General features: G+C 43.7%; 1 protein-coding gene across 4 annotated transcripts in view; it reads left to right on the forward strand.

Moving 5' to 3' along the window:
- Nucleotides 1-8,676, forward strand: part of ATG16L1 (autophagy related 16 like 1) — a 28,506-nt gene extending 19,830 nt beyond the window's left edge. For all 4 annotated transcript variants that reach the window (XM_056849940.1, XM_056849941.1, XM_056849942.1 and 1 more), the window contains 6 exons: nt 457-577; nt 5,035-5,140; nt 5,885-6,034; nt 6,303-6,350; nt 7,476-7,577; nt 8,434-8,676. In XM_056849940.1, coding sequence (XP_056705918.1) covers nt 457-577; nt 5,035-5,140; nt 5,885-6,034; nt 6,303-6,350; nt 7,476-7,577; nt 8,434-8,527 — 621 coding nt within the window. In that variant the 3' untranslated portion in view covers nt 8,528-8,676. The remainder of the gene's footprint in view (nt 1-456; nt 578-5,034; nt 5,141-5,884; nt 6,035-6,302; nt 6,351-7,475; nt 7,578-8,433) is intronic.
- Nucleotides 8,677-17,022: the final 8,346 nt, after the last annotated feature.

Genomic DNA, 17,022 nt, shown 5'->3' on the forward strand with positions numbered 1-17,022 from the left:
GATGGCTATCATATCACCTCTCAGTCTTCTCTTCAGGCTAAACATACACAGCTTCTTCAACCTTTCCTCATAGGAGTTGATCTCCAGACCCCTCACCATATTTGTTGCCCTCCTCTGGACACGTTCCAGAGGCACGTAACCTTGCTCTCAGTAATTAAAAGTTGACTGCCTCAGTTAAAGTAATCTCCGTAGTCAGTCACTGTTCATAGATTTATCCTCCATGAATATCTACACTTTGCCCATGTAAGAAGTATTGATGTGGCATTCCATGCAGGTATTGAGAGTGCTTGTGTTAGGAACTAGCAGACCAAGCATCCATACTGGCTTTTTATACTTAATTATATAGCTGGGCAGGAGTGTAGGTAGAGTAGTTCTGTTCCTACTAGAGCACTGAAGGCTAGAAAGAGTAAATGTAGCAAATATTGTTCACTGCATGTTGCGTCAATCTCTTTCTAGCACACGCTCACAGGGCACAGTGGGAAAGTCTTGTCAGCCAAATTCCTGTTGGACAATGCACGCATCGTGTCTGGGAGCCACGACAGAACCCTCAAGCTGTGGGACCTACGCAGCAAAGTCTGTAAGAAAACCATTTCACATACAGACATAGTTTGCTTTTTAGTACGTTCCCTGTATGCAATAGAGAGGTTAAGACCAGAATTGCTCCTGACTGCTAGGCTGTCTCAGAGCATTCAGAACTGCTACTGATCACTCTTCTGCTAAAAGGCTGATGTTCACATGGGACCAAAGTGGGCTTGCCCCTTGTGTGTTCCAAGTGTAATTGATAATGGGTAGAGCCTGAAGTAAGCCAGTTGTTGCAGCTCAATTCTGAAATAGGTCTGGCCTTCTAACACTGCTTGCCATTGGAGCTCCTTGGTACAGTGGCAAGAAGAAAATAGCCAATGTTCTTACATGAAAGGCCAGGTACTGGTGCCTTTGAGGGGAAGACCCGTACGTTGTGTACTTTTATCGGCATTACTCATCTGACTGCTGGTTGTCCTAACATAAAATAAACATCACTAGAAATCCTTATAACTTTTGTCATTTTTCTGGACTATTGGGAAGCAATTGCCAGTGTTTCATAGTGGATATAGTGTGGATCTGGGGAGACCCAACCATGCAGAAGTAGCTAATGAAAATAGGTCTGAAATGAAGTGCATCTTTCACTGCAGTCGGTGCTTGCTTGGCCCACAGACATCTTTAGCTTCAAAAGTGTGAAGTGTGTATTAGCTAGGAAAGTTTCCAGGTCAGATATTGCACTTGGACTGGCTACTGTCTTAATACTATAGGGCAAAATCTTTGTAGGGAGCAGCAAGAAGACCAGTTCAAGCAGTGCAGTTTCCTTTGAAGCTTTGTCCTGAAGGAGGATCCATACAGCAGAAAATGGACCAACTGTGCAATCTTAAGCAAAGTTACACCCTTCTGTCAGTGGCGCAAGGTATCCTTGCGTGGCTTGTGCCTCCCACTTGCGCTGCAGAGCATATGCAAATTAATTAGCAAGGTTTCCACAGACAGCTGGAGGCAGACCTCCAGCCCATTCCCTGCCTGCTGTACAGTAGGAATCCTTGCTAATTAATTTGCACATGCTCCTTCTTTCTGTTACGTTTCAGAAGAATACTAAAAGGATTCAGCAGCCCGTCTCCTGCTTTATCTTCAACTAGATGCAAGCAGGAAGGGAAAGAATACCTCACTACTGCTGCTCTCCTCTCTCCTGCCAAAGTTGTGTCAGGGATGGTGAGTGTGTAGCCAGCCCTCCTCCTCCCTGAGGCTTCGATGGAAGTCGGGCCCCAACAAGAGAACATAAAAATGGCAGCGGCAACCTGCCTCTCTCCCCTACCAAGGTCTTGGCAGGGATGGTGAGCATTTGCCGGCCCTTCTCCCCCCCCCCACACACACACGTACTGAAGCCTCAGTGGTGGTCAGGCCCAATGAGAGAACTTTGAAGCAGCGGCCATAGCTGGGGCTTCGCATCAACATCTCCAAGCCTGTCCATGCTGGCTTCCCAGGCAGTGGGAGCAGCAATCAGTTGCCAGCATGTCCTTTCTCAATGCCAGTAACATACCCGCCCCCCAGCACTGTGCTAAAACTTCAGCAGCAAAGGGGAGTGCACAGAAGACCCTCTTCTGATCCAGTGCCTTGGTGTTGGCAAGGACCTATCAAGAGCACTCAATGTGCGACAGGGATTATTTAGGGATTCTGAGGACCTCGGGAGTTTTAATTCCACCCAATCTTCCTCAACTGTTCAGGAGATCCCATCTGTCTCCAAGGTTCAGGAGTTGCACAGGAAACACACGCAGCAGATGCCCTCTCAGTGAGTACTCATCTGTGTGATGGGTCACTGGGTGCACCTACAGACCCTCCTTACTGTCATCTCCCCCCACACATACACAGTATCAGTGGAGGGAGGATCTCTTACCTTGATCTCTGCTCCTAGGTTTGCATAAGGCAGTGAAACCTGTTTAGGGGAAGCCCAAACAAAAAAGAAAATGGCATAGAAGGAGGAAGAGGGGTCTGTTTCCGCTCTTCCGCCTTTCCTCTCCCCCTTCCAATTAACACAATTCAAGGGTCAGGAAGCACCAATACTTCCATCATTACTTCTCTGGAGGATCAAGCTCCAATTCCTTAGACCCTAAGCGTCATCTACATGAGAAGTCTCTGGGAGCTTTTTCTCAAAGTGAGGCCTCCATTTCAGCCAGTCCTCTGCTGGCAGGCAGCCATTTCTTCATCAGCATGTGTGATGCTCCACACCACCCCCACTGGTCCAGCACACTGCATTTTGAATTCTGCTCAGTCTCTGTGGCTTCTTAAGGGCAGGAAGAAGAAGAGTTGGTTTTTATATGCTGACTTTCTCTACCACTTAAGGAAGAATAAAATTGGCTTGCACTCACCTTCCCTTCCCCTCCCCACAACAGACACCCTGTGAGGTAGGTGGGGCTGAGAGAGCTGTGACTTGCCCAAGGTCACGCCTTCATGTGTAGGAGTGGGGAAACCAACCCGGTCTACCCGATTAATATCTGCTGCTCATGTGGAAGAGTGGTGAATCAAACCTGGTTCTCCAGATTAGAGCCCACCGCTCCAAACCACTGCTCTTAACCACTACACCACGCTGGCTCCCAGCAGATCAGGAACAGGTCTTCTGTCAGGCTGACAACTAAAAACTGGGTTGTTAGAGACCGAATATCTGAATGAATGAGAGAACTACTGCCCTCTCTGAGTGCTGCCTTTGACAGACTCCCAGCTCTCACTTTCTCCCACCTCTTGGGAGAGATTACCTCCGCTCTTATACCCCAGGAGACTTTTAATAAGGAGCACTAGGGTTGTCAGTGAGTACATATGATTCAATTAGGACTTGGAAGTCCCAGATCCAGATCCACACAATGCTGCATAGCTTGTTGGTGATCTCAGGCCAGTCACTTTACCTCAGTGTCACCTACCTCAAAGGGGCACTGTAAGGGTACATTGGAGAATGGGAACATCATCACATGCCATTAAGTGTTTCTCAGAACCCATCCTACTTCACATGGCTGTTGCGAGGATAAAATGGCCACATTGTATACCTTTGAGGAAAGGCAGGGTAAACAAGGTGCTTTTGCCTCTTCCATCTTCCCCAGAGCTATGATTTTTCTGACAAAGAGTTTTGGAAGATACAGGTCCAGTCTAGTTGATTTCAGCTTCATCTCCACTCAGTTTTCAGCACACTACACTGACGTCAACAGGTTCAACTGGGAGGACCTGAAAATAACTCATTGCTCCTGTTGGCCAAGTAGACCATGGATTCATCAGCCTATCAGTGAGAGCACTGAAGTCTATCTGGATCACTCCACCAACCATGACATCCTGCAGCAGAGCACTCTGTTTTCACCCTACCCTGGCTAATTAAAAGTAGAATTCTCAACTCCTCAGTTAACCAACCTAATTAATTGACTTGTGGGTGCTGTCAGATGCCCTCCTGCAAACAAGCTTATTCAACTACTCAGCAGTTTCCTATTACGTGTCAGGATCTTGATGATGGGAGACAGGCTCCTGCAGCGCCATTCAGGACAGATGGGAGGGGTCAGATATTCAGTCTCTAACAACCCAGTCTTTGGTTGTCGGCCTGACTGAAGACCTGTTCCTGATCTGCAAGGCCCAGCATCTTCTGGCTCCCTTTGGATATCACAGCCCTCTTCAGTAAGGCGCATGCCCCTTGGGAAAAATTTGTAGGGCAGCTACTGGGGTATCTGTCTCTCCCTCTAGGAGGGACTCTAACCTCATTCCACTCACCCTCACTGAGACAGTTATGGGCACATAAGTCTTCTAGCAGGTTATTCCTCATCTCCCACCCGGGATGATACAGCTTTTCAACATCCCATACAAGGGTACCTTCCTTCATTGATGGAGAACGAAACATTGGACTCAAAGATACCTTCCAGTCCACTCCGAATAAATTATCACGTTAAGACCAGTGTTTCATTCTGAGCCCATTAGAAAGGTATAACTCTTATAGGATCGCACTGTGAGTTTCTGTTTCATACTGCAAGGATCTTAGAATGGCTACTAAACATTTAAGCAGTAGAGCAAGATAACTGTTTTGTGCCTTCATAGAGCAATGAATTTTAGGTTTATATATCTTTCAAAATAGTGTTTTTCACACCAGTCTTCTTATTGAATATCTTCTATTACTGTAATGACCAGCATGGAGGAAAGAGCACTGTGCTGTCATTCTTTTCACCATCTAAGATTCCTTACCACTTTTGTGGAATTGGTGTGCTTTAGAAGTCTCCAGGGAATGGGAAGTATCTGCGTGATATCTAATGTGCTGAGGTTAGAGTTCATCTCTGGCTTTCCACAATGGTAAAATGGGTGGCTTATGTGGCTGATGTTCTTTACTAGTGTGTAATTGCAGTTACAGTACTTCTATAAAGCTGCAGGATCCCAGTGTTGTATTTGGTATATTGGAGAGATGGTGTTTAACTGAGATCTCAGCCTGGAGAATGGATCCACTTATGCTGTTAGTAAATCCAGTTTCTGCTGCTTGTTCATCTGTTTGCTTTCAAGGTATAAAGACTATATTTGCAGGCTCCAGCTGCAATGATCTGGTCTGCACAGAACAATGTGTGATGAGTGGACACTTTGACAAGAAAATTCGCTTTTGGGATATTAGGTAAACTGTTCTTTGAGGTTGTGCTCTGAAAGCTTCACAAAAAGCACCGGAAGGCGTCTGTGCCCATGGTACTGTGTCTGGAATACATTAATGTCTTTAATAAGAATCTCTGCTTTTGGGAGGATAGTTCTCCTAAGTGGATGGTTTAAAAATTAGTAAACTCAAAACATGTCTGTCTCTCTAGCAAGTTCAAATGAGGAACTAGGCCAGGGGCTGGGGAGAAGCTAGTATTAATAAGTACATTTGTAGGAAATGTATGTTGAACTGTCCCATCCCTTCCCCAAAGTCTTATGTGAAGAAATATGTTTAAATCACTCAGATAATAGTAAAATTTGGAATATTTTGGCAAATAGAACTGGGCTAAAGAACAAGGGTGAGAGAGAGGTTTTAGGCAGGGGAATATAACTGGAGAATAGAATAAGACCCAGTGGCAAGGAAAGGAAAGAACATGAAGTCCTACTGTCAGATGATGTGAGGACTGCCCGTTGCAGGGAATCGTACATATACTTTAAAGCATTTCTTCATGAACATTAAGATTGTAAACTTGTTTTAATGCTAGCTTAGAACATTCTGGAAGAAGCAAACTCTGTTTCAGACTGCAAGGGGAATAGCAAGCAGAAAATATAACCAGTCCCAAGCACTCTATGTAAACCTTGAGGTGCTGGTGAGGTGCTATTGTTCTCATATGTTGCAAAATATTGATGTTGCTCTTAAGGAGTCTCTCCCTCACTGTTTTGTTTTTAGAACTGAGAGCACAGTACTAGAAATGGAACTCCTTGGTAGGATTACAGCTCTAGATCTCAACCCAGAGAGAACAGAGCTCCTCTCCTGTTCTCGGGATGATCTGTTGAAGATAATTGATCTTCGAGTCAATTCTGTTAAACAGACTTTTAGGTGAGCATGAGTCTGAAACAAGTAAACTACTTATAAAATTGTAAGTGTGTGTGTACATGTGCATACTGGTGTGTGGCCAGAAGGGTGCTGTACCCAAAATGAAAGGATGTGCTGGGAGCAGAACTAATTGTGGTTAGATTATTCCTCTACAGATTAGGAGAGGTGAGATATCTCTCTTTTGTAGCTGTCAAGCACACTCTACTGTAAAATTAATATTTTTGAATTAATTTTATTGAATGCTCCATTTTTTTCCCTTTCTCTTTTCCAGTGCCCAGGGATTTAAATGTGGGTCTGACTGGACCAGAGTTGTATTCAGGTAAGAAACTGAACAAGTTGAGCTAATAGTAATGCAAGGTAACTAATATTCAAAGGAGCCTCTTGATTCCAAGAAGGAAATATTCTACTTATAGCAGCAGAAGTTTGGCTTGCTTTTTCTTTTGCACATGGTGACTAGACAGGTGTAGCTGGCAGGGTTCACACAGTGAGAGGGGTACTTGTTAATAAAAGTAAAGGGGTGGGCTTTCCATATTCAGGTAGATGAGGGACTTTTGTGTTTATATGAAGATCTGCATGAGGTATGGTTCTTTTCCTACACTTCAGCTATAAGGTTTATGCTTTACTAGAGTGAACTTGCTAGGTTCTCCCTTAACAATTTGTTGAGGAAAATAATGTGATTCTGAGAGGGCTTCACTGACTTGCAAGGCTAGGAGGTGTTTGCCTTATTTAGAGTACTCCAAACAAGTGGGGCCATGGTTCAGTGGTAGACCATCTGCTTTGTATGCAGAAGGTCCCCAGTTCAGTCCCCAGCATCTCCAGTTAAAGGGACTAGGGTGGCCTTGTGAAAGATTTCTACCTTAGACCCTGGAGAGCCACTGCCACTCAGAGTGGTAGACAGTGCTGACTGTAGATTAATGGTCTGACTCAGTATAAGACAGTGCCATGTATTCAGCTCAGTCTCAGTTTTGTGCTGGCGTATGACCAAATTTGTTCCTTCCCATGGGACAGAAAGGGTTCTTGTCGTCCCCCCCAAAAAAAGTAAGTATCCCTTGATCACTCTTTGGCCTCCATTCATGCAAGTAGATGTTGACAGAATAGCACTAATTGGTTGTCAGATATTTTTAACATTGGAAAATGCCAGTGTTTGCACCCTTGAGTTCTGTAATTTGTGATGAAAGCAATACTATGACTTTTCTGAATCTCTCCAACGTCTGAAGAGAGTCTGTGACTCACTGACTTAAAAGCTCATGACGTACCTGGAAAACCCAACTACCAAACCTTGTATCTTGTCTGTATTTTCTGGGACTCTTGGGTAGTGATTTTGCATAATGAACAAAGAATAAATATAGTAATTGAGCACAGTATGTTCATTCAGATAATAAGCATCAAAGTAAAGTTTAATCTTCCTTTTTTTTCCCTCCACACCTGATCCATGATTTTTCAGCCCTGACGGCAACTATGTGGTGGCTGGCTCAGCAGATGGGTCCCTCTATATTTGGAATGTGCTCACTGGAAAAGTGGACAAGGTGCTCTCCAAGCATCACAGGTGAGGCCGGATGGTGACTGAAGTCAGCTTGTTATTTAATGAGATACTTGCGGGACTCACAAATGAGAGAAGTTCTGGGTGCCGTAAAAATGCAGGAGATCTTGTGGTGCTGAGGAATCTCCTGTAAAATCAGATTATAGGTTCCCTCCATCACTGGGTGATTGAGTTAATCAGTTTTATCACTGGCCACCAAGACTAGATTAATTCATGCCATCATATTCCCTATTACTATGTATGGGTGTGAAAGCTGGACAATGAAGAAAGCTGATAGGAAGAAAATAGATTCCTTTGAAATGTGGTGTTGGAGGAGAGTGCTGCGGATTCCGTGGACTGCCAAACAAACAAATCAGTGGGTTATAGATCAAATCAAGCCTGAACTGACCCTAGAAGCTAAAATGACTAAACTGAGGCTGTCGTATTTTGGTCACGTCATGAGACGACAAGAGTCACTGGAAAAGACCGTCATGATAGGAAAAGTTGAGGGCAGCAGGAAAAGAGGAAGACCCAACAAGAGATGGATTGACTCAATAAAGGAAGCCACAGCCTTCAATTTGCAAGATCTGAGCAAGGCTGTCAAAGATAGGACATTTTGGAGGACTTTCATTCATAGGGTCGCCATGAGTCGGAAACGACTTGACGGCACTTAACACACACACACACAAATTGAAAAGTTAATGATAGCCATAATCTTGAGCAAATATGAGTGGTTCAAGTGAGTAGCAACACAGATCTTTAAAAATGGCTTCATTGGGACCCCAAAGCTCAAAAGCAATTCCGTCTTTAACCCAGAGTTAGTATGTCTCCAAGAATGTCTAGAATCTTGTGGGTATTGACCGACTTTTGCATTTTGTTTCAGCAATTCTATCAATGCTGTGGCATGGTCACCATCGGGAGCCCATGTCGTCAGCGTGGATAAAGGAAACAAGGCTGTCCTATGGTCTGACTTTTGACTCAAAGGCACAAATGCCAGCATGCCAAAAACCTGCATGGGAGAGCAATGCTCTGTGTCTGGACGAGATTGGAGTTCCAGTCAGTGATCTTTTGCTAAGTGCATAGGTTTGACACTAGGAAAGAACTGTGATGCAGCAACCAAGGAAGTCAAGCCCTTCCACTCTAAAGCACAGTGCTGGGATTCAACCTTCATGGAAGATTTGGGAGGAGAATCAATAGGCTTTAAGATGTACCGTTTGTGCACTGGAAAGAGTTCTTGCACCAGACAGCAGTGCCAAACGATTCCTTAAATAATTATGTACAGCACTTCATGCTTTGGAGTGCTTTAGCAAAGTTCCTGTGTATCCTGATGTTATGCATGTACTGTCGCCCGTGTTCTCTTCTGTGGATTAGCTAAAGATGTGAGGTGAAGAGTCCTGAAACATAGAAAGGGGTGGGCCTCAACCATGATGTTACTTGAATGAGTCCATGGTTTTGGTAGCTGTGTCCACAGTGCCTCAAGCACTTAGTGAATCACAGCTCCCCGCATTGGCTTGGCCTGTAATAGGGGGACCTGCCCATTCTGCAGAGGTGCTGCATCCTCCAAAGGCTTTCCAGGTAGCAGTGGAACAGAAGCTTTTTAAATTTGACCCAGTTTTGTCTTGGGTATTACTTGTGGAGAGTTACTGCTGCTGTGGTGAAGAATGTATTAAAAACACGACTTCAGCACCAAATACGTGATTATTTCCACTGTCCTTCTGTACCAGAGCCTCAAGCGCAGAAGAGTCAGGGGAAATAGAGCCCTGAATGTAAATGTTCTGGTGCTGGCAAATCCAGATCACTTGCCTGTGTGTGCAATATTCTCCCTGTGCTGGAACTCTCCCTTTGACAGCGAGCAGACACTGACCAGTATCTCCTGGCAATCAAATGCGCAGCATGGTCTGGGGAGAACTAACTTGTGCCGTTGAGCATTAATCCAGCCAAACACTTTTCCATGTCTAGTGGGCCTCAAGACAAGCCACCAGCATTTAATTGCCTTTTAATTTGCACTTTAATTTTGCTTCCTTCCTGAACTTGTTTTGTATGGAAGTGTGTTTGTATTGAAGGGCAGAGGTGAGCAGGATTTCTCTCTGTGTCTGGGGTTCTCAGTAATGGACCTCTTCATTTTTTGACAGCTTCTGCTGAGGAAAACCGGACAAAACCTTATTTATTGTATTAATCCGCCCACTAGTACTTGACTAGTACTTGATAAATAAACCTATGTCCTGCTTCTAAACTCACAGCTCTTTCCCTTCCTTTGTTCTTTCATCTACTTAGGGTGGGTATGGGCAGGTAAAATGGCAAAAGAGCATGAAGAAAGTTTTGCAATCAAGTCTGTGATTTGGAAGTTTTGTGAAAGTGTGCTGCTTGGGGGAAAAAGTAGATAGGAAGCTTTTTAAAATGAACATCAAGCTGTGCCAGCTGCAGTTATACCCAATTCAAATCCAGTAGCTCCTTAAACACCCACAAGATTTTCGGGGTATGACCTCCGACAGTCAAAGCTCCCTTCATCAGACCATTGCAGACTACTGGAGAGCAACACATCTACCCTCTGAAAATACCCACCAACTCTTCATTCTCTGTAAGCCTTAAGACGGTGAAGGCAGGCCCCATTGTGCTGCCAGTTCTTTACTGCTGAACATAATAGTAGCATCTGCTTTAAATGAGACAAATAAGTTTTTCATGTACTGGGAATGAGATTAGGGGAAAGAAGATAAGGAAAGAAGATCTTTTGAGTGTATTGCACTCATGTACAGGCATACATATACATGCTCGTTCCTTTAGGCTTAGGGTTGCTTGTAGTATTTCAACATTTTATTTATTCTGATGCTTTCTAACCTTTCTTGCACTACTCCAGATGACTCCAAGCAATTGAAGCAAATAGACAATTGTTGGTGAATAGACAATTCCATTATACATCACCAGGAACACTCTCCCTTGATTCAAAGCTCTGACACTTCTATCTCCCAGCTGTCTCTTTCCCAAATCAATTTTATGTACCTGCTTTCCAACCCTGTGTGTTCTCATCCCAAATAGAAAAGGGGGCAACCATGAATTACATTCCCAGCTGACCTCGGTGGCCAACATACCATGTCGTCCTTTAGTTGAATAAGAGCAGTTCTAGTCATTGGGTTGTATGTATCAGTCAGAAGGTGGGGGTGGCAAAGTAGTTGGCTGTTTCACATTTTCATGATGCAGCAACATGGTAGCCCTCAGTTTAATAGTTGTGTGCAGCAAAAACAGCATGGAGGAGTTGAATTATAAGCCATTTAGATGCTGGGAGCCAGCATGGAGTACTGGTTAAGAGCGGTGGTTTGGAGTGGTGGAGTCTGATCTGGAGAACTGGGTTTGATTCCCCACTCATCCACATGAGTGGCAGAGGCTAATCTGGTGAACTGGATTTGTTTCCCCACTCCTACACATGAAGCCAGCTGGGTGACTTTGGGCCAGTCACTCTCAGCCCCACCTACCTCACAGGGTATCTATTGTGGGGAGGGAGAGGGAAGGTGATTGTAAGCCAGTCTGAGTCTCCTTTACGTGGTAGAGAAAGTTGGCATATAAAAACCAACTCTTCTCCTCCTCCTCCTCCTCCTACAGCAGCAGCATCTTGCATAGCACTCACCAGGGATGAAGTGAGTCTTTAGTCCAGCAGGAATTTGCTTTCTTCAGTCTGAGCAAGGGCTAGGAAGGAGTCAATGGGTGGTTTCAGCAATCTACTGCTATGGTTTCCCGTACTGTGACTACTTGTGGGTCTTCAGCCTAGAAGGTCCTCTGCTGTCCTCCAATGTATGTATAGCTGCTAGGAGCACCTTGAGAATCTGAAGCAGGGAGTTAGCCGCAGTCTGCTTTGAATATGAAAGAAGCCTGAGCTTGCCTTTTCATTGTGCTCTTTGGCAACTGTAGCTGCTTTCTCCAAGTAAATGTATACTAGCTTTGTAGGAGCTGGAAAAATATGGGAAGCCAGTTACAGAATCTCTATGGGGAGAAAACATTGAGTGATAGTAGCAATGAAACTTCTCTGGTCTGGGCTATCAAATGTGGGGATTACAGCATTTTCGTATTTCAGAAACCATTGCACAAATAATCCCCTGGGATCATGTGCTTTATTACATGGTGCTGTTGCAGTATGAGGAAAAACATCAAGATTAGTACTGTCCTTTGACAGTATCTGTGTTTTTATCTTTCACAATGACTTGTGCTGAATAGAAAAGTAGCATTTGCATAATCCTGGTTAAGAAGGTACTTGCTGTGCATGTTGCTAGCCTGGGGGATATAATAAATGCATGAGAGCATTCCTAGTGCTGAATCATTGGGATGAAGGATTACCAATGTATTACATCCAAAGGAGGACAACTGCAGGCTAGAGTGGAAGAGGTAAGGTGTTGTGTAAGACAGATGCAGGGTCTGTGAATTATGCCAAAATAGTATACATAGTGGCAGCCCAATGAAAGATTCCATAAAAGGTTTGTGGTAACCGCCTACTACTGTAGGTCTTGTTATGGAGAGTACAAATTGGAAGAACTGAACCTGCAACAGTTTGGTTAATAAATACTGCCAATATTTGGAATAGAATTTGGGGAAATAGTCTGGCACATTTCTGGGTATTCCTATAAGTTAAGTGTTTCCTCTTGGAAATCCTGCTGCTAGAATTAATTAGCTGGGACAGCTTCCCTCAGATGTGTTTAGAACATCATAAGCACAGAAATAAAAGCTTACTTTCACAGTGTTGGGACTTCTTTCCAAATAACCTCAGATCCAAAGGCGCACTCTAACATTAGATCGCTAGCTATCATTTTTTATCTGATGCTTTTCCATTTTCCCCAGACCTTTAGTACAGTGATAGCTCTTCCCAGTTTCTGTCCCCAAAAAGCTTCACCATTTCAAGTCATAGCTATCAGAAATAATGGACATTACTGCAATCCCTTTTTTAAAAAATTGGCTGTTTATTGAAGGTTGTGCAGAAACCATGCACATTTGAATCAGAAAGTATACGCCACATTCCCAACCAGATAAAGGGATGGATGGAAGTGGGAACTTTCAACCATAGTGTGTAGACAATGGGACCGTGTTGGAGGAGGCCCGTTGACATGTTGTGTCTGCTTGTTGGCACTGATATCTGTGTAGGCCAGTATGCATCTAATGTATGCATACGGAAGACTGATCTGTTGCCCACAGACAGCAGCATCCAGCGCAGATTTAAATATGTTGGAACAGCACTCCTGTATGCACAATTTCCAAAGTTTCTAGGCCAGTGGTCCACAACTTGGTGTCCACCAACACCTTTCCTGGTGCCCACCAAGAGTTTTTAGAAAATGGGCAGGGCTGTTGAATACCAGGGCTTCTGATTGGTCATTGGAGTTATGACTGGCTGTGCTAAAAAAAAAATGGCAGCAGCTGTCCCGACAGTGCAAGAATCTTTCCTGCATGACTAACAGTAAGCTGAGTGATATGATAACCATCTTCAAGTACTTGATGGGCTGTCATATAAAAGATGGTGCAGAGTTGTTTTCTGTTGCCCCAGAAGGTTGGGCCAGAACCAACCGGTGGAAATTAAATCAAAAGATTTTCCAACTAGACATTAGGAAGATTTTTCAAGCAGTTAGAGCGTTTACTCAGTGGTACAGGCTTCCTTGGGAGGTGGTAAACTCTCCTTCCTTGGAGGCTTTTAAGCAGTGGCTAGATGGCCATCTGTCAGCAATGCTGATTCTACGACCTCAGGCAGATAATGAGAGGGAGGGCATCTGGGCATGGAGTAGAGGTCACTGGGGGTGTAGGGGGCAGGTAGTTGTGAATTTTCTGCATTGTGCAGGGGGTTGGACTAGATGACCCTGGTGGTCCCTTCCAACTCTATGATTCTATGAGTGTCTGCAAGAAAATATTTTTGAACAATATTTTCATTTTAAAGGGCATCCTGTTAAATGCGGCTTCTGTCTGAAATGTTGAAGAGCCGCTATTAGGCATAAACTTTACCGTCAGCTAAGGCTTTCTGGCTTTCTGCCTCTGCCCTTCCCCCCCGGCATCTACACCTCAATGGAAACCTGCCTGGCTAATCGTTAGTGTGTTACCAGGTCCCACGGAACAATGCCTGGGAGCCCTGGAAATCACCTAGCTATTTCACACGTTAGTTTCATGTATGGGTTTTTCAATGAGTAGTTACCGGCAGTTACCTTCCATATTGTTTCCTTGTATCTGAGCCATCAAGACAACTCTGCCGCACCTCGTCCTTTTGTATTATGCCCTGAACCTAATCAATCCTATTGTATGTACCCTATAAATGTACCGGTGTTTCCCCATGTCTGTATTCTAGCCTTATGTTTCTATGGACTTACTGAACTCGCTGGCTTTCTTAATAAAACTTTTAAACTCGCGACTACGTCTGGAGTGAAGTTCCTTATGAAAGAAACGCAACGAAGTACTGCAGTCTGACGCTTACTCCCTGGCATTTTGTGATTTGTCTGTGGCAGCTATTTTGCAGTTGCACCCACCATTCTGTGTCAGAATTCCAAAGGTGCCCGAAGGCTGAAAAAGGTTGGGGTCCCCTGGTCTAGGCAAATCGAGCTATATCAAGAAGATGGTGGGTAGCTCAACATATTTTTTATATCTGTTGGGCAAAGGGAGATTTGCTGTGACAGACAAGTTGGGTTCTGCCTCTCCCTAACAGCAACCAAATGGAGGTGACCAAATGTTGGTGAGAGGCTGTTAAAAATCCATTCCTTCATTTATAGGGAGAACTGGCTGAGGGAAGGAGTGGGAAGCTTCAAACCATGTGGCAACAGAGCAGCTTGACACTGACCGGGAGACAGTCAACTTGCTACAATCCTGAGTGCCTGAATATAGTTATGGTTCAAAAGTTCCAGTGTGGAAAAACTTTGTCTTCATCTACCTGATTCACTTCAATGTTGTGTTTAAGCCATAAATAAAAGTTAACTTCTTGCTTGTTTAACCCTATGGCCTGGATGTGTGTGGTCTCAGGGAAAGAAACACACACAAAGATCTAGGTCTATATATAGACATGGATATGAATAAACAGCAGCATGTCCCTGAAGCAGCATTGGAGTCCCAGCCCCAATAACTCTGTGAAGAATCTGAGTGGGGGGTGATGGTTAAAGGATACTGGGCTACCCTGTCTGGTGGTGTCTCTGTGACTGAGAGAGAGGACCTGGTGTGTGAAAGGGTCAGGGCTCTCTACTTTAAAAGAGGCAAGATGGGTGGCGAACTGTGACTGCCTGCCTTCCCTAAAATCCTGAACCCACGTGACAGAGATGGTGGCAGGTGCCAGGTGATTGCGTCCGGGTCACACTTGACTTTTCACTGTTGCCTTCAGCATATGAGCTATAAGTTGAAGTAGTTGCTCCCTGTCCCTGAGACAATTAATTGTAGGTAGGTAGAGAAATTTAACCCCCCATTCCAATGATCTCCCATATAAATAAATGGCTGCTGTCCACTTAAATGAGAAAAATAAACCTTTGCACTTGAGTTGCATTTGACTGAAATTGGTTTGCCCAACTTCCACAAACAGCGGCTTCATGAAGAGATGTGGGCTGTTACCACACTAGGTATTCCCAGTGATGTATTAAGAGTCTGAAAATGTTATAAAAAATACTGTTCGCACTTTCTATGTATTCCCACCGATGTATTACAAGTTTGAAACCGTTCTAAAAAATACTGTTTGCACTTTGTTTGGCCCCTTTAGCTGTGAAGACGTCTTCCAATCATTTTTTAGCCATGGCATCCAAAAACCCTTTTAAAGCGATGTTTTTTATAACATTTCCAAACTCTTGATACATTGGTTCTTGTAGGTTATCCGGGCTGTGTAACCGTGGTCTTGGTATTTTCTTTCCTGATGTTTCGCCAGCAGCTGTGGCAGGCTTCTTCAGAGGAGTAACACTGAAGGACAGTGTCTCTGTCATCGCTGATACATTGATACATCGCTGGGAATACGTAGTGCGGTAACAGCCGTGGTTTGCCTTTGTCTGGAGAGCATTGCACCTCTTCTTTGGGGTCCTTCAAATGTATGGAACATGTCCCATGTTTGCGTAAACCAAGTGTGATATCTACATCAGTAGAATGTGTCAATTACTTGTATGCTGCTATATCTGATAACACATGTTTGCTTATAACAGTCATTTTTATGTAATTCTATTAGAAAACCCAATAAACAAATGCCAAGTATGAAAAAACATACCCAAGTCTGTCTTTTGTGCATCAGGATATAATTTATCATTTTTTGCATCCTTACATTTGATGTCAGTGCCTTGTAATCTCTTTCCAACATCTAGCACCTGACATTCCAGGCACAGCAATAATATATGCAACTATTTCTTTGAGTTTAAGGTATTGATTTTTGTGTTAATGAATAAGGGCTTTTATTGTATGTCAAAGATAAATATCCTACACATTTGATCTGAAATATTCGTAGTACTACTTGGCTTTGAGGACTTTCCAAGTGTTTGGGGTAGCATCAGCATTGTGCTTCAAAGTACCTATATGTGATAGTTTCCAACATACAGGGTTCAAGCTGCCCATTTCATTTCATTTATTACATCATTGTATAATTCATTTAAAAGCTTTTTTGCCAGTTGTGCATAATGGAATGTCCATCATGGAAACTGGTTATCTTCCTTTCAAGGGTATTTCCAGGTTTAAAAAAAAGATGGAGATGTTTAGATCATGTAACCATCCTTATCATATATGATTTGACCTGCTCTTTTTCACCCTTTAGTTTTTTTGTTTTGTTTTTTTACATTTAGTCTGCTGTGACAGACAGGGTAGGTTCTGCCTCTCCCTAAGGGCAACCAATAAGAGCTGACAGATTGTTGGGATGGGAGAGCTGGAAAACAGCACTTAACAACAGCAGTTGAGAGGGGAAAGGAGGGTGTCTGACTGAGTGAAACTGTGGAGAAGAGTTGCTTATAGTGGGCTGAAAATAGGGAATTTGTAACAAAAGGATCCCAGTTGGGAATACCACCACAGTTCAAAATTTCAATGGAAACCAAACATTGTAACTCCTACCTTACTTTCTTCAGTGTTATGTTAATACCATAAATCAAAGTTAATATCTTGTTTTGTTTAACCTGTAGGCTGCATATCCAAGGGAAAGAAACATTCACAATTTAATATTTCACATGAACACATAAACACATGATGCTGCCTTATACTGAATCAGACCCTCAGTCCATAAAAGTCAGTACTGTCTACTCAGACCAGCAGCAGCTCCCCAGGGTCTCAGGCAGAGGTCTTTCACATGATCTACTTGCCTAGTCCCTTTAACTGGAGATGCCGGGGATTGAACCTGGGACCTTCTGCATGCCAAGCAGATGCTCTACAGTTGTGCCACGGCCCCTTCCCCTAAATCCCAATCTGTATCTATACATAAATACTATAGATTATGAATAAATGGTGGCAGCTTGTGAATAGAACCCCTATCACTGTGTGAGTGAGGGCCTGTTACTAAAGGGGGCTGGGCTACCCTGTC

Source organism: Euleptes europaea, chromosome 5 (genome assembly GCF_029931775.1).
Source record: "Euleptes europaea isolate rEulEur1 chromosome 5, rEulEur1.hap1, whole genome shotgun sequence".
Classification (NCBI taxonomy): Eukaryota; Metazoa; Chordata; class Lepidosauria; order Squamata; family Sphaerodactylidae; genus Euleptes; species Euleptes europaea.